Genomic DNA, 20,375 nt, shown 5'->3' with positions numbered 1-20,375 from the left:
GGACAAACACCAACTAAATCATCCACCTGGTTAAGTTTTGGATGGAGATATGGGATGATTAAAGCTACATTTATGTCACAGAGGTTATGGAAGTCACAGAATCTGTGATTTCCAGAAACCTCCCTGACATTCTCTTCTTCAGCCCCTGGGGCTTCAGGACTCTGGAGCTGTCAGCCAGTGGGGCCCTGGCAGGGTTCCAGAGACAGGCGACAGCAATGACAAGCAACAGGGGGCCCCTGCAAATTTCCAGCAACAGGTGACAGACTTCTGAGGGGGCCCTTCCCAGGGTTCCAGCGAAGGGGGGCGGGGAGAGGGTTGGACGCTGAGGGCGAGAGGTCGGGATGTCCCATTTTCTCTTTGGGAAATATGGTCACCATGCAGCTCCCAGCTGCTGTGGGCGAAGGGAGAACCCCACAGCTCCCAGCCATAACGGTGGTGGGGGAAACCATGGAGCCACAGCAGACAGGTCACGGCTTCTGTGAATTTTTGTTTATTGCCTGTGACCTGTCTATGACTTTTACTAAAAATAACCATGACAAAATCTCAGCCTTAGTGATAACGCAAGATGGAACCATGGTATTGATGGTATTTGGGCAGTGTATTCAATCTTCGCATAGAAACAGACACTGATGTAGACTCATTATTGGAGTACAGCTTTACTAAAATAAGATTTGGTCTTTTGAATCTGGCAGATCAAAAAGTTTCATACATATTTTTTGCACTGTCAGCAAAATAATAAAGAATGTACATAGACATAAAAAACCTAACTTGATATATATATGCACACAGGGAGGTGTGTGCGTTCATATATATGTGTGGATACGCATACCTAGAAGTGAACATTCTTAAATGCTGTATATGTATATGTTTAATATCCTATACATATAAATAGATGGTCCATCATTCTTATTCCATGCACAACTGCACTATAACCATTGTGGTTTATAAGATCACGCTTCATAGACGCATGACTCACTGGCTTCATTCATGTTTTCATATGTACATAGAAACATAGCAAAGCAGACATTCCTAGAGACATTGCAGGACAACCTCATTGAGATGGACATTCTCACCTCCTCCCGACATGACGGTGCTTACAATGATGGGTATGTGACACGTATGTGGTCTTCCTGTTTACTGTACAGTCATTATGATCTTTGCATGAAAGCATTTGGTCACTTCAGTGACGTTTTAAGGGCAATGCCATTTTTTGCCTCTTCTAACATGGCTTTAAAAAATGAAGTTCCTGAGCTTGGTGCACAGCATCCTGTACATATTAATGGAGCCTCATTAATATGCTGATGATCCATAGCATCTCATTGGTTTTCTTTGCCATTTTGAAAATCATTTCATTAATAATATGTATCTGTATCAATTTACAGTCTTTTATAAAACTAAGGTTACTAGGATTTCAGTGAAGACATTAAACTATTATGAGGCTGGCTGAACAATACTGCAAATGTTTAACTGATATTTTCCAGGTTCATTGCCTTACAAATCATCATCAGCTGCAATACTGCTTGTTATATTTGTACACTGCAGATGCAGCTTCAATGGGGACCAAATAAAGCTGTAGCAAAATAAAGTAAAGAAATGAATTAATAGCGGAGACACTGCTGCAAGAATTAAAGTTTTAACATAGACGAATAATGGAAATAATGAGTCATGTTCCAGCAACCATTATTTTGTACAGTTAATTAATGGGTTTGCCAGAAGTAGCATAAACATTGTTGTAAAAGAAAATCCATGTCACTTTATACTGCACAAATCGTTCCATGACTTTTCTTCACAGCAATGTTTCTGCATGTGAGAGTTTTTCCCTATTATTACATGTGTGTCTTTGAGATGGAAACTTTGGGCCACATGCTCAACTGGCATAAACCAGCATAACCCCATTGACTTCAGTGGGGTGGTATTGATTTATCACTGCTCAGGATCTGGCCTATAAAATCATGACTAAAAATACTAGTTGCATTGGGCCTGATTCTGATCCCACAGTAGTGGAGTTACTCCTGATTTACACTGGCCTAGAGAGAGGAGAATCAGGCCTACCACCCAAGCCACCATTGTTTCTCCTTCCTTTCCCTTCACTCCAGAAGAAAATCCAGGAAAAGAGGGATTCGGGTGCCTTAAAGTTCTCAAGAACTTTTCCTGAAAATTGTAGTCTTCATTTACAATTTGTCCCAACTCCCATAGAAGTCAGTGGGATTCTTCCCTTTGACTTTAGTGAGACTTGCCCAAGGTCCTTACGTTACTGTCTCCCAAGCCACACATAAAACAAGTAAGCTAAAATATGAATGCTGTCAAAATGTTCGCAAAAAGAAAAGGAGAACTTGTGGCACCTTAGAGACTAACACATTTATTTGAGCATAAGCTTTCGTGAGCTATAGCTCACTTCATCGGATGCATTTGGTGGAAAATACAGTGGGGAAATTTATATACACACACAGAGAACATGAAACAATGGGTTTTATCATACACACTGTAAGGAGAGTAATCACTTAAGATGAGCCATCACCAGCAGCAGGGGGTGGAAAGGAGGAAAACCTTTCATGGTGACAAGCAAGGTAGGTCATTTCCAGCAGTTAACAAGAACATCTGAGGAACAGTGCAGGGTGGGGTGGGGGAGGGGAGAAATAACATGGGGAAATAGTTTTACTTTGTGCAATGACTCATCCATTCCCAGTCTCTATTCAAGCCTAAGTTAATTGCATCCAGTTTGCAAATTAATTTCAATTCAGAAGTCTCTCATTGGAGTCTGTTTTTGAAGGTTTTTTGTTGAAGGATAGCCACCCTCAGGTCTATAAATGAGTGACTGGAGAGATTGAAGTGTTATCCGACTGGTTTTTGAATGTTATAATTCTTGACGTCTGATCTGTGTCCATTTATTCTTTTACGTAGAGACTGTCCAGTTTGACCAATGTACATGGCAGAGGGGCATTGCTAGCACATGATGGCATATATCACATTGGTAGATGCGCAGGTGAATGAGCCTCTGATAGTGTGGCTGATGTGATTAGGCCCTATGATGGTGTCCCCTGAATAGATATGTGGACAGAGTTGGCAATCGGCTTTGTTGCAAGGATAGGTTCCTGGGTTAGTGGTTCTGTTGTGTGGTGTGTGGTTGCTGGTGAGTATTTGCTTCAGGTTGGGGGGCAGTCTGTAAGCAAGGACTGACCTGTCTCCCAAGATCTGTGAGAGTGATGGGTCGTCCTTCAGGATAGGTTGTAGATCCTTGATGATGCGTTGGAGAGGTTTTAGTTGGGGGCTGAAGGTGATGGCTAGTGGCGTTCTGTTATTTTCTTTGTTGGGCCTGTCCTGTAGTAGATGACTTCTGGGTACTCTTCTGGCTCTGTCAATCTGTTTCTTCACTTCAGCAGGTGGGTATTGTAGTTGTAAGAATGCATGATAGAGATCTTGTAGGTGTTTGTCTCTGTCTGAGGGGTTGGAGCAAATGCGGTTATATCGTAGAGCTTGGCTGTAGACAATGGATCGTGTGGTATGATCTGGATGAAAACTAGAGGTATGTAGGTAGGAATAGCAGTCAGTAGGTTTCCGATATAGGGTGGTGTTTATGTGACCATCGCGTATTAGCACTGTAGTGTCCAGGAAGTGGATCTCTTGTGTGGACTGGTCCAGGCTGAGGTTAATGGTGGGATGGAAATTGTTGAAATCCTGGTGGAATTCCTCAAGGGCTTCTTTTCCATGGGTCCAGATGATGAAGATGTCATCAATGTAGCGCAAGTAGAGTACGGGCATTAGGGGACGAGAGCTGAGGAAGCATTGTTCTAAGTCAGCCATAAAAATGTTGGCATACTGTGGGGCCATGCGGGTACCCATTGCAGTGCCGCTGATTTGAAGGTATACATTGTCCCCAAATGTGAAATATAACTTCAAAAACAGACTCCAACGAGAGACTGCTGAATTGGAATTAATTTGCAAACTGGATACAATTAATTTAGGCTTGAATAGAGACTGGGAATGGATGAGTCATTACACAAAGTAAAACTATTTCCCCATGTTATTTCTCCCCCTCCATCCCACCCCGCACTGTTCCTCAGATGTTCTTGTTAACTGCTGGAAATGGCCTACTTTGCTTGTCACCCTGAAAGGTTTTCCTCCATCCCCCCCCCCCCCCCCCGCCGCTGGTGATGGCTCATCTTAAGTGATCACTCTCCTTACAGTGTGTATGATAAAACCCATTGTTTCATGTTCTCTGTGTGTGTATATAAATCTCCCCACTGTATTTTCCACCAAATGCATCCGATGAAGTGAGCTGTAGCTCACGAAAGCTTATGCTCAAATAAATGTGTTAGTCTCTAAGGTGCCACAAGTACTCCTTTTCTTTTTGCGAATACAGACTAACACGGCTGCTACTCTGAAATCTGTCAAAATGTTGGGATGGAAAACTGGGAACACTGTGACAATTTTGGCACTGTGAAAGGACCTGATCTCCCTCTTCCCCATCTCCACACAGAAAAAAACCAAAAAAAAACCCAAAGCTCTGCTATAGCAATCAGTATATTTGGGTACATTTTCATGTTCTCCTCCACCTCCAACTTGCTCCCATTAAAATTCAATTGAAAGTTTCAGTGGGAACAGGATCAGGCCCTCAGTCCTGCCTGCGTGAACTGATCTGTCCTAGCTGTGCTTGGGATCTCTCATTTCACTGTAATGTGAGCTTTCCCATGGAGATGTCTCTTTCTGTCGAAGTGTTCTCTACAGTATTGTTGGCGCTGTGACGTTTTTCTTTTACTCTGTGTGACTTGTCTGTTTTTTATTCTTCTCTTCTGTGCATGGCATCTGTGTATTTACAAAACATTGTGTGAAGAAGCTGCTTTCTTCACTCAGGAAGCAGCCACCGTCCCTAAGCTTTGAATTCTGCCTCTGCTTTTATTTTTGTGAAGAGTCACCTATTCTTTGTCTTTCTTCCCTCAGGCACTTCCTGTTTAAACCTGGAGGCACCTCTCCCCTCTTTTGTACAACATCGCCGGGATATCCCCTGACGTCCAGCACTGTGTACTCACCTCCCCCTAGACCCCTTCCCAGAAGTACCTTCTCTAGGCCTGCCTTTAATCTGAAGAAACCCTATAAGTACTGTAACTGGAAATGTGCTGCTCTGAGTGCCATTATCATCTCAATCACACTGGTGATCCTGCTTGCTTATTTTATCGGTAAGCATATTTCACTTTTCAGCCTTTTTATCCTCTACCCTCAGCGCCAGTGTTGCTAACATTTGGGAACTGCAAGACCAAGTTGGTTACACCCATAGTAACTAACAAGTAAGGCCTCTTGGGGTTTGTCTAGATGGAGAGTTAGTGTGTGGTAAGCTGAGGTGTAAATCTACAGCACACTAGTCTGCCATGCACTAACTGGCTGCATGGACCATGCAACTGCGCACTAAAAGTTTCTAGTGTGCTTTGACATATTCCAGTCTCAAATAGTAGCAAGTCAGTGTGCACTAGGGAACTTTTAGTGTGCAGTGGCCGGGTCCACATGGACCATTAGAGCGCAGCAGGCTGGTGCACTGTGGATTTACATGCCAGCTTGCACTAACTCTCTGTCTGACAAGCCCTGAAACCTGTGTAAGCCCATTGACTTTGATGGGTGTTGCAATGTTGGGCTCACTTCATTTAATAGTACCAGCAAGGTTTAATAGAACCTATTCCATATGCTGTATGTAAAGAGTTTGAATTGTTCCTTTTCTGCTGGAGAAAGTGTTAGAATCAGCTAGAATGAGACAAGCCCACCTACAACAAAGCATAGTAATGAGACCGGGGTCCCGATTGTGCTCCCATCAAAGTCAGTGGGAGCTGAGTCAGACTCCAAATCCTGAAATGTTGGCCCTGTTCTTACTCCAGCAAAATCTCCACTTGGCTTGGAGCTAAATGTTGCTTGTCTTACTCACACAAGTAATTTTATTGAAATTAATGGAACCACTTGCATGAATAAGAGGAACAGTCTGGGAGTTTTAGTAGACTGAGGAAGTAGTTCAGGGGCTTTGGCTCAACAGGACATTTTGAGGGTTAGTGGAATAAATTAACTTTGAAATACAGAAGATCTGGAAAATGTGCTGTCCCGTTGCAGCTGTGCAACGGCATTTTTGTTTGAATTTTGTCTGGTATTACCTTTCATTTCTCTTCCTTCTTTGCTGATAAACTTGGTATTAAATTATATAGGTTCTTTGCTAGACTCCTCTTTTAAAATAGCAATGATACAAACTGTTGTGTAGCCACAGGTGAAAGTGCCTGTTCTGTGTGGCAGAAACAAGCTGTTGTCTTGGATTTCACTGTAACTTCCTGTAGGCTAATGATCTGTAAAATATTGCAATTAGAACTAGCAAATCGTTACCTAGATTGAAAGATTTTTCGCTTTCATTTCATACGTGTATAATTATTACTACAGTTACCACTGTTCAGATTCACCATGTTCCCTCTATGTGTGCTGCTCTAATGACTGAATCTTTTCCACTGCTGACTCGTATTATACTTCAGTCACTTTTGTGCCTGCTATAATAGGAGCAGAAATGATTAATTAACCAGCATTAAATCAGTAACAGTTTGATGGAATGTACAGTCAGTTTTCATCATTTGCTACTTACGTTTGAGCCTGTCTGTCTCATTTATCTAGCAGTCTCCTTATGCACTGAACAGGGTTCCATTGGACATTATCTCTCTGTGTCAGAGGTATCTCTTCATAGCTCACTTAAAACTTTGGTGTCCATTAATTATGACTGTGGATGTATATACACTTTGCTGTGTTACAGACAGGTCAGGAAGGCTGACTTGCCCCTTAATAGTCTCCTGTTCAGAAACCTTTTCCAGCAGTTTTGAAAAGAGAGTCCTGATTTAATTCATAATTAATATGGTTAAAAATTATGTCCATGGGTTATGCTTAGATCCTTTTTTTTCCCATTTGGATGAATCCTGTAGCATCTGCCAAGCACTGTGTGTGGCTGGCAAGGTGCCAGGAATGCTGATCAGGTTGAACTCGTAATTATGGGCCATTATTGCTAATTTCTAAAGGAACTATCAATTATTAAAAATAAAATGTATTGGTTCAGTACAGCATAAACATATTTAACAAAGAGTATCACTGCCAGGCCCACTGATTTAATCAGCAGGCAAAAAAGCAGTTATTTAATTAGATTTTGATGAAAAAATGTGTTTAATTTAAAGTATAATCAATTATTAATTACTGTAATGAGAGATTCTGACTGGGTTTACTAATTAACTCATTTAAAAATTATGAATAACCTTTTCATTTGTAATTATTTTCTACATCCTGTCAAGTTGCAGATAAGAATTGTATCACCTACCAAAAAAAAAATTTACGTTGACCAACTTCTGACAAGATGGGTTGTATCTTGATCAAAATTTAATTTATTTATTAATTTATTTATTAATTAATTTATTTAATAATAATGCATTTTTTTATTTTCTGGTCTGTTTACAAAATAAGTGCTTATTTATTGTTAGATCACTGATATATATGTAGTTTTGTATTCATGATGAGTAGTAGCTCACTCCTATTGATTTCCTTGAGACTGTTTGAATTGTTAAGGTATTGTTGAACATGAGTAAGTGTGTCAAAATATAGCCCTTATTATGTCTAGTGAATGTTGATAACTTGGCCAGTAGCCACTGGCTCTTGATAGTTAAAGTAATTATGGAAATTCTCTTTTATGACCATTGGCCCAATCCAAAAGAAATTGAAGTCAATGGAAAGACTCCCATTAAAGTGAGAAAGCTTTGGATCAGGGCCCAAGGCAGTGGTTTGGAGTTTAATTCTCTTTCATCCACCTAGCAGTTGATACTAATGCTCCAGTCCACTGGGGAAGGTAGTGCACCTGAATGCCATTCACAGCACAGTCTTCCATTCAAATTAAAACAAAAACAAAAAAAAATAGACTTCATGAATGCCATTAGGGACTTTGCTATTGCCAATATGTTTTATGTGACAGGTGCTCAGATACAATGGTGATGTGCAGCAATACAAAACAGACACACAGTCAGATATTAGAGAGACGAGGTGTGTGAGATAATATCTTTAATTGGACCAACTTCAGTTGGTGAAAGAGACAAGCTTTCAGGCTTACACAGAGCTCTTGCTTAGGTCTGGGATGGAGGGACGGATAAATCGATCAGCATGAAAACAAAGAGTCATTTGGACCTTTTTGAAACTCTTTGCAGGAGACAGTTGCATCTTTTAAAACACATCTGCAGCATCCACTATGTCATCTATTTAAGACTGAAAAGCCATAGAGCTGCAGGTGTATTTCCATTTTACCAAAGAGTTTATGCTCTTTAATAATCTGTGGCTTATTTATCTTGCTGTTCTTTCATTTCAAAGATCTGGGGGTGGGGGGCAATCAGGAAAGAAGCAAGAGTCCATATAAACTTAATGACTGGCACCATGTACAAACATTGTGATCTAGCTGAAGCTTTTGCAGGATTGAATCACTGCTCTTCAGAGATAATGGCAAACAAAATAGGAAAAAATCTATTAAGCATCAGAGGCTATTTTTCATTGGCATTAACCAGCTTTAAATTCACTCTCTACTATCTTTTCAAATATTCATTGAGACTACACTAAGTCAATTGCAACAATGCACACCAATAGCAGTGAACTGCATGGGTATTTTCCAGCGAATGCATCTGATGAAGTGAGCTGTAGCTCACGAAAGCTTATGCTCAAATAAATTCGTTAGTCTCTAAGGTGCCACAAGTCCTCCTTTTCTTACTGCATGCACTGACAGCTAATGCAAAGGAAGAGCCTTATAGCCAAATGCTGAAGACACATCACAGGCTGGTCTTGTAAGGTGCATACACCAAAGAGAAAACTGTATTAGGTCAAGGCTGCAACATGAAAACTTCAAGAGCATTGAAATCAGAGCCACTAAAAGGAAAAAGAAAAGGAGTATGAAGTGAGCTGTAGCTCACGAAAGCTTATGCTCTAATAAATTTGTTAGTCTCTAAGGTGCCACAAGTACTCCTTTTCTTTTTGCGAATACAGACTAACACGGCTGCTACTCTGAAACTAAAAGGAAAGACTTCTTTAGGCAGCCTGTAACTAATCTGCAAATTTGCTGTTCCTGGAGGTCATGGAAACGCATGTTGTGGCTGTAATTTTAACAGAAATTGTTAATTTGGGGACTGTTTGTACTATTTTCAGTTATACAAGGCACGGCAGTAAAAAGGATGACTGAAATCCTGTGCTCCAGAGTATTAAACTGTGTAGCTGGTTGGGGGAATCAGGAAGGAATTTTTTGTCCCATGTACAAAAAGGCACAAGTGGCCAAACTCCAAATCCTGCCTCCTTTTCTGCAGGTGTGGAGGGCTTTGCTTGCACTGGAACAAGTCTGGTTCCACTGTGCAGTAACTGAATAGAATTTGGGGATCCCGCATGCCAGAGGGCACTGCTCTGCAAGAGCTCCATATCTAGAGGCTTTTAGGGGCAGGGTGGAGTAGATAGATCTCCTGCTGTGCAGATATGCTGCCCATTGAGTCTGCATATGTGGTAGGGTTGCCAACGTCCTAATTGCACAAACCTGCACACCTTTGTCCTGCTGCCTTCCCTGAGGCCACGCCCCTGTCCGCCCCTCCTCTGCTCACTCCATCCCCCCTCCCTCCATAGCACGCTCTCCCCACCCTCACTCACTTTCAGCAGGCTAGGGCAGGGGATTGGGGTGCAGGAGAGGGTGAGGGTTCCAGCTGGGAGTGTGGGCTCCGGAGTGGGACCAGAAATGAGGTGTTCAGGGTGTGGGAGGGCATTCTGGTCTGGGGCATGGGGTTGGAGTGTGGAAAGGGGTGAGGGCTCTGGGGTGAGGCTGGGGATGAGCAGGTTGGGGTTGCAGGAAGGGGCTCCAGGCTGGGGCCGAGGGGTTCCCGGCCAATGGGCGCTGCAGAACCAGTGCTTGAGACAGAGGCAGTGCACGGAGACCTCCTGGCCGCCCCTGCACCTAGGAGCCAGACATGCCATCCGCTTCCAGGAGCTGCGCAGAGCCAGGGCATGTAGGGAGCCTGCCTTAGCCCTGCTGCACCACCCACCGGACTTTTAGCAGCCTATTAAAATCTCCCGGATTGCTTTCAATAGCCCCTGGGAGATCGAGGCCAATTCTGGTAGACTCCCAGCCAATCTGGGAGGGTTGGCAACCCTAATATGTGGTAGGAACAAGGGTTTCTAGGACATCTCTGTGGAGAAGCTCTGCTATCACTCCACATCTTGGGAGGAAGAATTCTGTTCCCATGGAGATCATAGGCATTAGAAATGGAAAAGACTTGTTAGATTATCCTGCTCTCTCATGTCCACCAGCTGCTTGGCTAGATACTAGGAGTGGTATTGGCTTCTAAGTGAATTAGGGATGAAGAGTAGTTGCTTTCATCTGAAACAGAAGAAGTATCTTCCTGATCCAGTTACCAAGCCAGATGGATGTATAATTTGATGTAGTAAAGCACTTGCTATTTTCCTGCATTTTAAGCATGTGCTGCGGTTGCATTTCACAAACAGCAAAAGAGATGTGCATTTGATTCAAATTAAAGATACGGATGGAAAATGTATTACAGAGCCAAAACAGCCACTCATTTGATTGGAGTCAGATCTCTCTCTGCTATTTCAGCTCTCCATTTATTTAAACTCCTGACAGCCACTTTTTCACTTAGAGCTGCATTGCTCATGACCGGCAAAAGGCTTCAACAGTAAAATGGTTCCAGCATTGTGATGTGTTTATAAAACAGCTTTCTTTCTGTTGTTTAAAGATTTTCCCAAAAGCTAACTTGAACTCAGTTTATCCTTGATCCTTTGACACTGTGTACTAACTCTAGTTCAGCTCAGCGTTCCGAAGTTTCTAAGTATCTAGCTATGCATTTCTGATGCAGCAATTACCATGGTGTCTGGGCACCACCTGAGATCAATAGGAAAGTCACTAATGCTTCATTCTTCAGCTTGTGCTGTATTTATTTAGCCTACATTTATACTGAGATATTTCACTCACCCTAAAATATAGCCCAATATTTTGCCCTACCAATACGTTTCCTTCATTTTCTTTTTTCACTTTTCTTTTCTAATCCAGGATTAAGGGTTTTGTTTTTCTTCTTTTAATTTACAGGACCCTTTCCATTCCTTATTTCCATCTAATCTCAGCTAAGAAAGATATAAACAACACACCAAAGGATCCTTTCTGGCAAAGCCTTTATACATTGTGATCTGTTTTTTAGAGCAGGGGATTTGGCATCACAATTCAATTTATATTTGTGTCCTGTAATTATTTCATGGGTAGTGTGAGACTTAATTAATGAATATGTGCAAAACACTGAGACCCAGTGGTGAAAGGTGCAATAAAAGAGCAAGTATTATTATTATTCATCCACTATTGTTATGATATAACACCTATATTTAGACCTAGTTTAGATTTTTATTGGTAAATTGCAGTAAATGTTTGACTTTATTGTACGCACACATTGAAAAAATATTTTCATTGATAATAATAGAAATCTACAGATAAACCAATGAGAAAAATGCTGCTTGAAAATTTATTAGAGTCGGAATCCAGTGATTTAAACTTTGGAATTAAGCTTGTTATAAATGGATTAGCAAATGAATAGTAAAAACAGATATGATTTGTTATTTAAGGATACTTACTCTGTGTATCTTAACGTGTGATGTTGATGATTTTGTTCTAACAGTTTAGAAAGCTTTAACTTTTGAATCTCAGCATCTACTGTCATTAAATAGTTGTCGGGCTCTTCTCCCACCCCTCCCCCAATTTCCTGCAAATGTGAAAAATTTAAATAGTTAAAAATGCTTAAAATCCATAGTTTTGCACGATTGTGAAGTTTTAAATCTAAAAATGCTTATAAATAAACAACATTATTCGTTGAAGTTATAAAAAACATAGATTGAATTTTGCCAAGCCTACTTATAGTGACTAAAGAGCACAATCAGGTTGGGCCCCATTGTGCTAAAAGTTGTACAGACATATAATGAATGACAGTCACTGCATCAAAGAGCTTACAGTCTAAATGAAATGTGTTTTCTGTCTGTCTTTTCAGTTTTTTATGTAAGTGCCCATCACCAAATCATCTGAGCACCTCCCAGAGACAAACGACAATAGATATTTTTAAAAGTATTTCAGAATAGCAGCCGTGTTAATCTGTATTCGCAAAAAGAAAAGGAGTACTTGTGGCACCTTAGAGACTAACAAATTTATTTGAAAATAAGATTTCGTGAGCTACAGCTCATTTCATCGGATGCATACGGTGGAAAATATAGTGGGGAGATTTTATATACACAGAGAACATGAAACAATGGGTATTACCATATAGTCTGTAACAAGAGTGATCAGGAAAGGTGAGCTATTACCAGCAGAAAAGCGCAGGGATGCGGGGGGGAGGGGAATCTTTTGTAGAGATAATCAAGGTGGGCCATTTCCAGCACTTTACAAGAACAGTAGGAGGGGAAATAAACGAGGGGAAATAGTTTTACTTTGTGTAATGACACATCCACTCCCAGTCTTTATTCAAGCCTAAGTTAATTGTATCCAGTTTGCAAATTAATTCCAATTCAGCAGTCTCTCCTTGGAGTCTGTTTCTGAAGTTTTTTTTATTGAAGAATTGTAACTTTTAGGTCTGTAATCAAGTGACCAAAGAGATTGAAGTGTTCTCCGACTGGTTTTTGAATGTGAAGAATTATAACATCTGATTTGTGTCCATTTATTCTTTTACGTAGAGACTGGCCAACCTATCCTGAAGGATGACCCATCACTCTCACAGATCTTGGGAGACAGGCCAGTCCTTGCTTACAGACAGCCCCCCAACCTGAAGCAAATACTCACCAGCAACCACACAGCACACCACAAAAACACTAACAGAGGAACCTATCCTTGCAACAAAGCCTGTTGCCAACTTTGTCCACATATCTATTCAAGGGACACCATGATAGGGCCTAATCACATCAGCCACACTATCAGAGGCTCATTCACCTGCGCATCTACCAGTGTGATATATGCCATTATGTGCCAGCAATGCCCCTCTGCCACATACATTGGCCAAACTGGACAGTCTCTACGTAAAAGGATAAATGGACACAAATCAGACGTCAAGAATTATAACATTCAAAAACCAGACATCAAGAATTATAACATTCAAAAACCAGTTGGAGAACAGCAGCTTTAAAATAAAGGTATTAAAGATACAAGATCCGACTTTTGAGCTACTTTTGTGGAGTTCATTCATTCAGACGGGTGTTGGGGAACTAACTGTAGTCACACTGATATAGATGGTTCCCTTTATTTCAGCTCTAACCAATATCTGTAACCTGACATTAACAGCGTTGGAGTCACGGAACTATATGGTTGTATGTAAACTGTTGAAAGAAAAAATCTCTCTTTGTCAGAAAATATGGCTTAAAAAGAAATAGAAGTTATCTTCTGTTTTAGCAGCAGCTCAAAACAACAAATAATATAAAAATATTTTTAAATTAATCTAACAATGGAAGTGTTGTTCAAGAAGCCAAATGGTTCCAGGTATAAAACCTAAAAAGTGCTTTGAACTTTCATAATTATAATGCATGCTCAGATTCCAGAGTTTTAGAAGGATAAAACCTTGGCTTTTTCCATGTTCATGAAAGCATTCATACGTTCATACGTTCCCAAATCATTGCACTGGAAACTGACAGTGCTCATGTAGTCACATTTTTGTGGGACTCTTCATGCGAGCATGTTGAACTGCTTACCAGATACTAAAAAGCAATACATTTTATAAAACATACTCTGAAAATGGAGGTGTAATATGCAAGGGCAGCAAGTTCTGAAACCAGGTCATTGAATTCCTACTTGCAGAAATAGTCAACAGTCTTTCAGAAGTACACTGGGAAGAATGCCGATTAAGCACATCTCATTGAGCCTGATCCAGTGCTTACTGAAATCAGTGGAAGGACTCCCGTCTTCTTCAATGGACCATCTACAACGGGCTTTTCACAGAATTTAAGGCCACCAGGAACCATTACATAAACTAGATCTCCTGTATATCATAGACCATAGAATTTCACCCAGTTAACTTACTGGACTCAATACAGGGGTGTGTTTGACTAAAGCATATCTCCCAGGAAGACATCCAGCCTTGATTTGAAGACATCAAGAGCTGGAGAATCCATCACTTCCCCAGTAGCTTGGTCCAGTGGTTAATCACCCTCACCGTTAAAAACGTGTGCTGAATTTCTAATTTAAATTTGTCTGGCTTTAGCTTCCAGTTATTGGTTCTTGGTATGCCTTTTTCAGCTAGATTAAAGAGCTCTTTAGCACCCAGTGTTTTCTCCTCTCGAAGGTACTTATACACTGTAATCAAGTCACCACCAAATCTATCTGGTACTGCTGATTTAAAAAGGTCTATTCCCAGTAGAATTTGTATAACATTCTCTTTAGTTATTAATAGATTGAAAAGTACTTTGTCATCCTTATGTGATATGAGTGCATCATCCTGCTTGTTTTCAAATACAGAATTGAAATATTTATAGAATACTTCTTCCTTTTCTAAATAATTATTAACAATTTTACCTTCTCCATCTAATCGTGGGTCTATTCTATTAGTAGTATTTCTTTTGTTCCTAGTATACTAAAAAAGCTCCTTATTGTCCTTAGCCCAGCTAGCCATGGATTTTTCCTCTATCTTTAGCTTCCCTTATCAATTTTCTGCTTGTCATAACTTCTGACTTTTGTTTATTCGTAACTATTTCCCCCTTTTTTCATTTTTTTTAATTTCTAATTTCTGCGTTCACTTTGCCACTGAGCCAGGATGGGCTTTTAGCCAAAGTTGTCTTGTTTCTTGATTCAGGAATTTGGCTTTTTGACCATTTAATAAACTCTTCTTAAAGAACTCTCAGTTTTCATTCATATTTTTGGGTCTAAATTTTTCCGCCCAATCAATTTTGCTCATAATTTTCTGCAGCTTTGGGAAATTAGTCCTTTTGAAACACCAGATATATATGATACTGTTAGGGACTATCCTCTGCTTGCTCATATTGAACGTAATCAGGTCAATACCAGGTTTATGTGAAAGAGAGAGACTGTACAGTTTTAGTATAATAAGAATATGGTCCAGATCCTCCAGCTTGGTCAGATGCACTTAGTGTCTTGGGGGAAAAGATGGCACTAAGTCACCTTTGTCATTCCCCAGTATTGGGACGGTAGGGTGCTGGTCTAGTTTCCCATGCACGACACAGCAGCCATTTTAAAATCAACCCTACTTTCAGCTACCTCCTGATTAATTAACATACTACCTCTGTCTCAAGCATTTAGACTTCTTATCAATCCGTCTGTTTATTTACTTATTATACGACTGTCATGGTTCCTTCCCCACTCTGAACTCTAGGGTACAGATGTGGGGACCTGCATGAAAACCTCCTAAGCTTACTTTTACCAGCTTAGGTTAAAACTTCCCCAAGGTACAAACTATTTTACCTTTTGCCCTTGTACTTTATCGCTGCCACCACCAAATGTCTAACAGGTATGTAACGGGGAAAGAGCCCATTTGGAAACATCTTTCCCCCCAAAATCCTCCCAAAATCCTACACCCTTTTTCCTGGGGAAGGTTTGATAAAAAATCCTCACCAATTTGCATAGGTGAACACAGACCCAAACCCTTGAATCTTAAGAACAATGAAAAAAAAAATCAGATTCTTAAAAGAAGAATTTTAATAGAAGAAAAAGTAAAAAGAATCACCTCTAAAATCAGGATGGTAAATACCTTACAGGGTAATCAGATTCAAAACATAGAGAATCCCTCTAGGCAAAACCTTAAGTTACAAAAAGACACAAAAACAGGAATCTACATTCCATTCAGCACAGCTTATTTTCTCAGCCATTTAAAGAAATCAGAATCTAATGCATACCTAGCTAGATTATTTACTAAATTCTAAGACTCCAATCCTGTTCTGTCCCCAGCAAAAGCATCACACAGACAGAGAGAGCCTTTGTTTCTCTCCCCCTCCAGCTTTTGAAAGTATCTTGTCTCCTCATTGGTCATTTTGGTCAGGTGCCAGCGAGGTTATCCTAGCTTCTTAACCCTTTACAGGTGAAAGGGTTTTTCCTCTGGCCAGGAGGGATTTTAAAGATGTTTACCCTTCCCTTTATATTTATGACAATGGCCCTCATCAACATAGTATCTGTAAAAGTCCTACTTAGCAACTTTGTCATCTCATGACAAACCTAAAAGCTATTGCCTCCACGCTTTAGAGGAAGCATCTATGTTTCTGGCCAAATTCAGACCCTGCATGTCTGGATTTGCAGCTACTTACATCAGGTCTGAATCTGGCCCTTGATCGATGACCTGTTTTAAAAAGCATATAGTTGATTGCAGAAGATAGGAGGAGGCGGTTCAGAGTGGTATTTTTCACCAGTCTTCTAAAAACAAATGTAAGACGGCTAGTTTATGGGAGCCAGATTAAGACAACCACTGTAAGCGCTCTTTCCCATATTATTACTGCCACTCATTTTTCAGGACCTGCTCAGAATTCAGATGATACAGTTAAAAAACAATGGACCTGCTTCTCCGCAGCCTTGCCCTTTGTGTCATCATTTATACCTGAGCAAAGTGAATGCAAAATGCTGCCAACAGTGTGAGTGCACGAATGATTCTCATTTCATAGCATTTTAAACTCACTCCATACATGTGTAAATGACTAGTCAAGGTGCAAGGCAGTGGAGAATCAGACCCTATGTCTGCAGACAGCCCGAGCATTTTGAAGAGGAGTAGGGTTTAGTTAGCCCAGACGAGGTGGTGGAGAATGGCAAAAGGGTTTTTCCATGTTAAGCCTCTGTAGCTTTTTATTATTATGACACATGACATCATTATGAGACTCTCATCATACTTAGAGAGTGAAGAACCATACATAGTGCAGTTTTCACCAATATAATAGAGAACACAATTTGTCCCAATATCAGCAATAGCTAGAGCCTTGTGAAATGACTTGTTTTTGCTTAATGAGTATGTGTCTGTAAGCAATTATTTTTGTGAATGCAATGGACCCTTGCTAATTCTTAGCTATAACAGAGAGACCCATTGCTAATGATCGAATTAGAAAATATATACATACATAACACAAAGATGTGAAAATGCCACCACTCCCTCCACCCCCTGCCCCTGTTATACAAGCAATAAGAAAGTCTGTGCATAGACATAGTAGAGAGAATGGCTTCTGTTTAGAAATAGTTCAAAACAGTCAAGTCTCTGGCTGATCAAGAGCTGGGCTACACATCCATAAAGATCCCACTGTGCTTGGTATTTGCCCTGTGGCATTGTGAAACTCAGCCAGAGTTTATGGCTGTACTACAGGAGTGGGTGGGTGAGGTTCTGTGGCCTGCAATGTGCAGGCCATCATACTAGATAATCATGATGGTCCTTTTAGGCCTTAAAAGTCTATGTAACTACATGTCAGTGTCACAACATGAAAGTCAGCCCCTTGCATGCTTAATCCACCCCTGGGTTTAGGATTGTTTAATAAAAGGGTTTCAGAGTAGCAGCCGTGTTAGTCTGTATTCGCAAAAAGAAAAGGAGTACTTGTGGCACCTTAGAGACTAACAAATTTATTAGAGCATAAGCTTTCGTGAGCTACAGCTCACTTCATCGGATGAAGTGAGCTGTAGCTCACGAAAGCTTATGCTCTAATAAATTTGTTAGTCTCTAAGGTGCCACAAGTACTCCTTTTCTTTAATAAAAGGGGTTTCCTGAATATAATTTCCTCTTCTTGTAGTAAAAGAAAGGATATGGACTCTCAGATTTGGTCAGTAAAGTTTACTTGTAGTGAGTTTTTATAGTTGTACTACCTTCCCCCCCGAAAAATACACATTTGACGCTGCAAGTGCTGCCACAGCCTTTATGACAAGTGACACTGATGTGCCAGTGTACTCTTCAGTTCACAGTTCAGACTGACCTTTGCACATGAACGCTGATGAGGAATAAATGTTAAGGTCTTAATGTCTCCTGGAAGGAGTTCTCTTCAAGTCTGTGTTTTTATTTCATACTAATTACTGGGGGAAAACGTAATTTAATTACAGTTAATAAGAGAGAGAAAGAAACATTTCCCATAATGGATTTTCTTTCACTGTTTTTAAATACTATGCATTGGTGCGGGGGTAACTAGTCATAATAATGGGCTCAGATAAGGATGTCAGTGACACTGAAAAATACTCCTGAATTAGAGTTCAATGATTATCTCTCCCCCACCCCCCGCCTTCCCTTTCTGCTATAAATTAGAAAATATCTTCAAAACCTTGTGTGCAGGGTTTGGTATAAATTTCTATTGGGCTTTGTGATGGGTAATATGGTGCCTTGAGGTCAGCCCACCCCTAGCAAGTGGCATGGCCCTTTAAATTTTTGAAAGATCAGATGTAAATACCAGGACTTAGAAGATATTGGTAGAGAGAGGAAGCGATCCCACGAATAAGTGGTGTTTGTGGAGGAAATCCCACCACTGATCTTACAAGTGTGTGAGGCCAGGAGCCTTGCAGAGCGGGCAGAGCAATGCTCCCATCTCACCCAACCAATTGAGATGAGCTTTAAAGAACCAGCATATATGCTACCTCCTCCTTCGTAGCAGGAGAAGACTGCCTGTTGAACCCTCTGAGCATGAGGACTAATTGGAGGAAAAGAGCCACCTGAAAGAGAATCAGGCTGAGGGCCTATAGCTGGCAAAGGCCCTACAGTTGGCAAAATTACAGCCTAGATCCAAGGAGGAGAGGTGGGGACTTCTGGCCTAGGAATAGAGGTAATAACTGTCTGAGTGGTTCCTGCCTTAAGGAGAGACAAAGTGACTGTTTGAAGTAGGAGGAGAATAGGGGATTCCTGTTTTGAGAGAGTGATCATTTGAACCATAACCCCAGCTCCAGGAAGAGGGTAAGGGATAGCTCCTGAACAGCGGCATGAGAGTTGACCAGAACTAATGTATGGACCCAGGGTGGGGTGACCTGCGGCAACTAACAAAGTGAGTTACACTTTATTGAAAGACTTGTGCAGTAAGGCATGAGGCAACGTAAGGATGGCAGAATCTGACCCTGAATGATTGGGTAGCAGAATTGATTTATTTTGGGAACAGCCCATGATCGTCAAGTTAAAAATTAACGGCCCCTCCCCCAATTACCAGCCTTTCTGACATACCTCTTTGCTTGACTTTGTTGTGCCCTGTACTAACGCTCATCCACACTGTGATCAGAAACATGCTAACTACAACCCAATCTAAAGAGACGGTGGGAACAGTGCATGGAAACCTGTTTCAAACATGGTAGTACATAATACAGCTGGAGCAGGGTGCATTGTCCACCTCATACAGTTGTAGCATGGATGGTTTCAATATCCAATATAAAGGGACACTTTATTTATTTATTTTATTTGAAAAGAGTGCCAGGAGGAATAATGCCCTTGTCCATACTAAGGTTATTTCTCAAAAATTTCCCACTATTGCTTATACTGCTTCTACCCCAAGGTGCAGCAGAACCATTGTTAGCAATGGTGGGAAATATTAGAGAAATACACCTGGCATGGTAGTGTAGAAAAGTCTTTATGTGGCTCCTGACATTTTATTGCCAAGTAAAACACCGAAGCAGTGTTAGATTACCAGCGGTAAAAAATTGAATTGGCACTTTGTTTACCTAGTGCTCATTCCACTGCTAACCCTCAGGGAGCTGAACCAGTATTAGTAATGAGGAAATGAGACTAGTGTGGAGAAGGCCAGCGTGGACCGCATCCCAGGACAACCCCTTTGTAACTGGTTCCTCTGCACAGTTATGTTGCGGAGTAGATGGGATCAAACGGGTAGCCCAGATGGCCTCAAACACAATTATTTAAGCAGGAATAGTCATTCACCTGTGTGAAATGCAGCCATTCTGATTTGCTACCATTTTACACCCACCCTTCACAGGTGTAGATAATGACATAAGGTTCACGGCAGTGGAGAATCAGGTCTATAACAGTATGTCTACACTATACCTGGGAGTGAGGCTCTAAGCCTGGGTAGACAGGCTCACAGTGGCTTAGCTGTAGCTAGTGTAGACATGGCAGTTCAGGCAGCAGCTAAGGCTCTTGAGCTCACCCAATGCCTTGTATCTGAGCTTGCGTGGCTAGCCCCAGGCTCCACCAAAGCTGCAATGTCCACCGTGCTGTTTTTACTATGGTAGGTTCGCCTGAACTAGCATGAGTCTCTCTGCTTAGGCTGGGAGGCTCCTCTTCCATCTGCAATGTAGACATATCCTAGATATCCGTAAGTCACACCTGCTTGTAAGGGTACAGGTAGCAATGAGCCTTTCGCCATCTCTCTGAAAACTGGCCCAAATTTGGCAAAATAATAAGCCTCTGAAAAATATCAGTTCACACATGTTCAGTAGACAC

The 20,375-nt window shown here is 41.0% G+C and overlaps 1 protein-coding gene across 3 annotated transcripts in view; it reads left to right on the top strand.

Annotated features, from left to right (window-relative positions):
- The window catches only part of TENM4 (teneurin transmembrane protein 4), a 1,775,651-nt gene that overhangs the window by 1,534,049 nt on the left and 221,227 nt on the right, over nucleotides 1-20,375 (top strand). For all 3 annotated transcript variants that reach the window (XM_043504093.1, XM_038368402.2, XM_043504094.1), the window contains 2 exons: nucleotides 1,008-1,106; nucleotides 4,939-5,174. In XM_043504093.1, the coding sequence (XP_043360028.1) occupies nucleotides 1,008-1,106; nucleotides 4,939-5,174 (335 nt within the window). The remainder of the gene's footprint in view (nucleotides 1-1,007; nucleotides 1,107-4,938; nucleotides 5,175-20,375) is intronic.

The sequence above is a fragment of the Dermochelys coriacea genome, chromosome 1 (genome assembly GCF_009764565.3).
Source record: "Dermochelys coriacea isolate rDerCor1 chromosome 1, rDerCor1.pri.v4, whole genome shotgun sequence".
Taxonomy (NCBI): domain Eukaryota; kingdom Metazoa; phylum Chordata; order Testudines; family Dermochelyidae; genus Dermochelys; species Dermochelys coriacea.
This window is presented reverse-complemented; position numbering and strand designations above follow the sequence as displayed.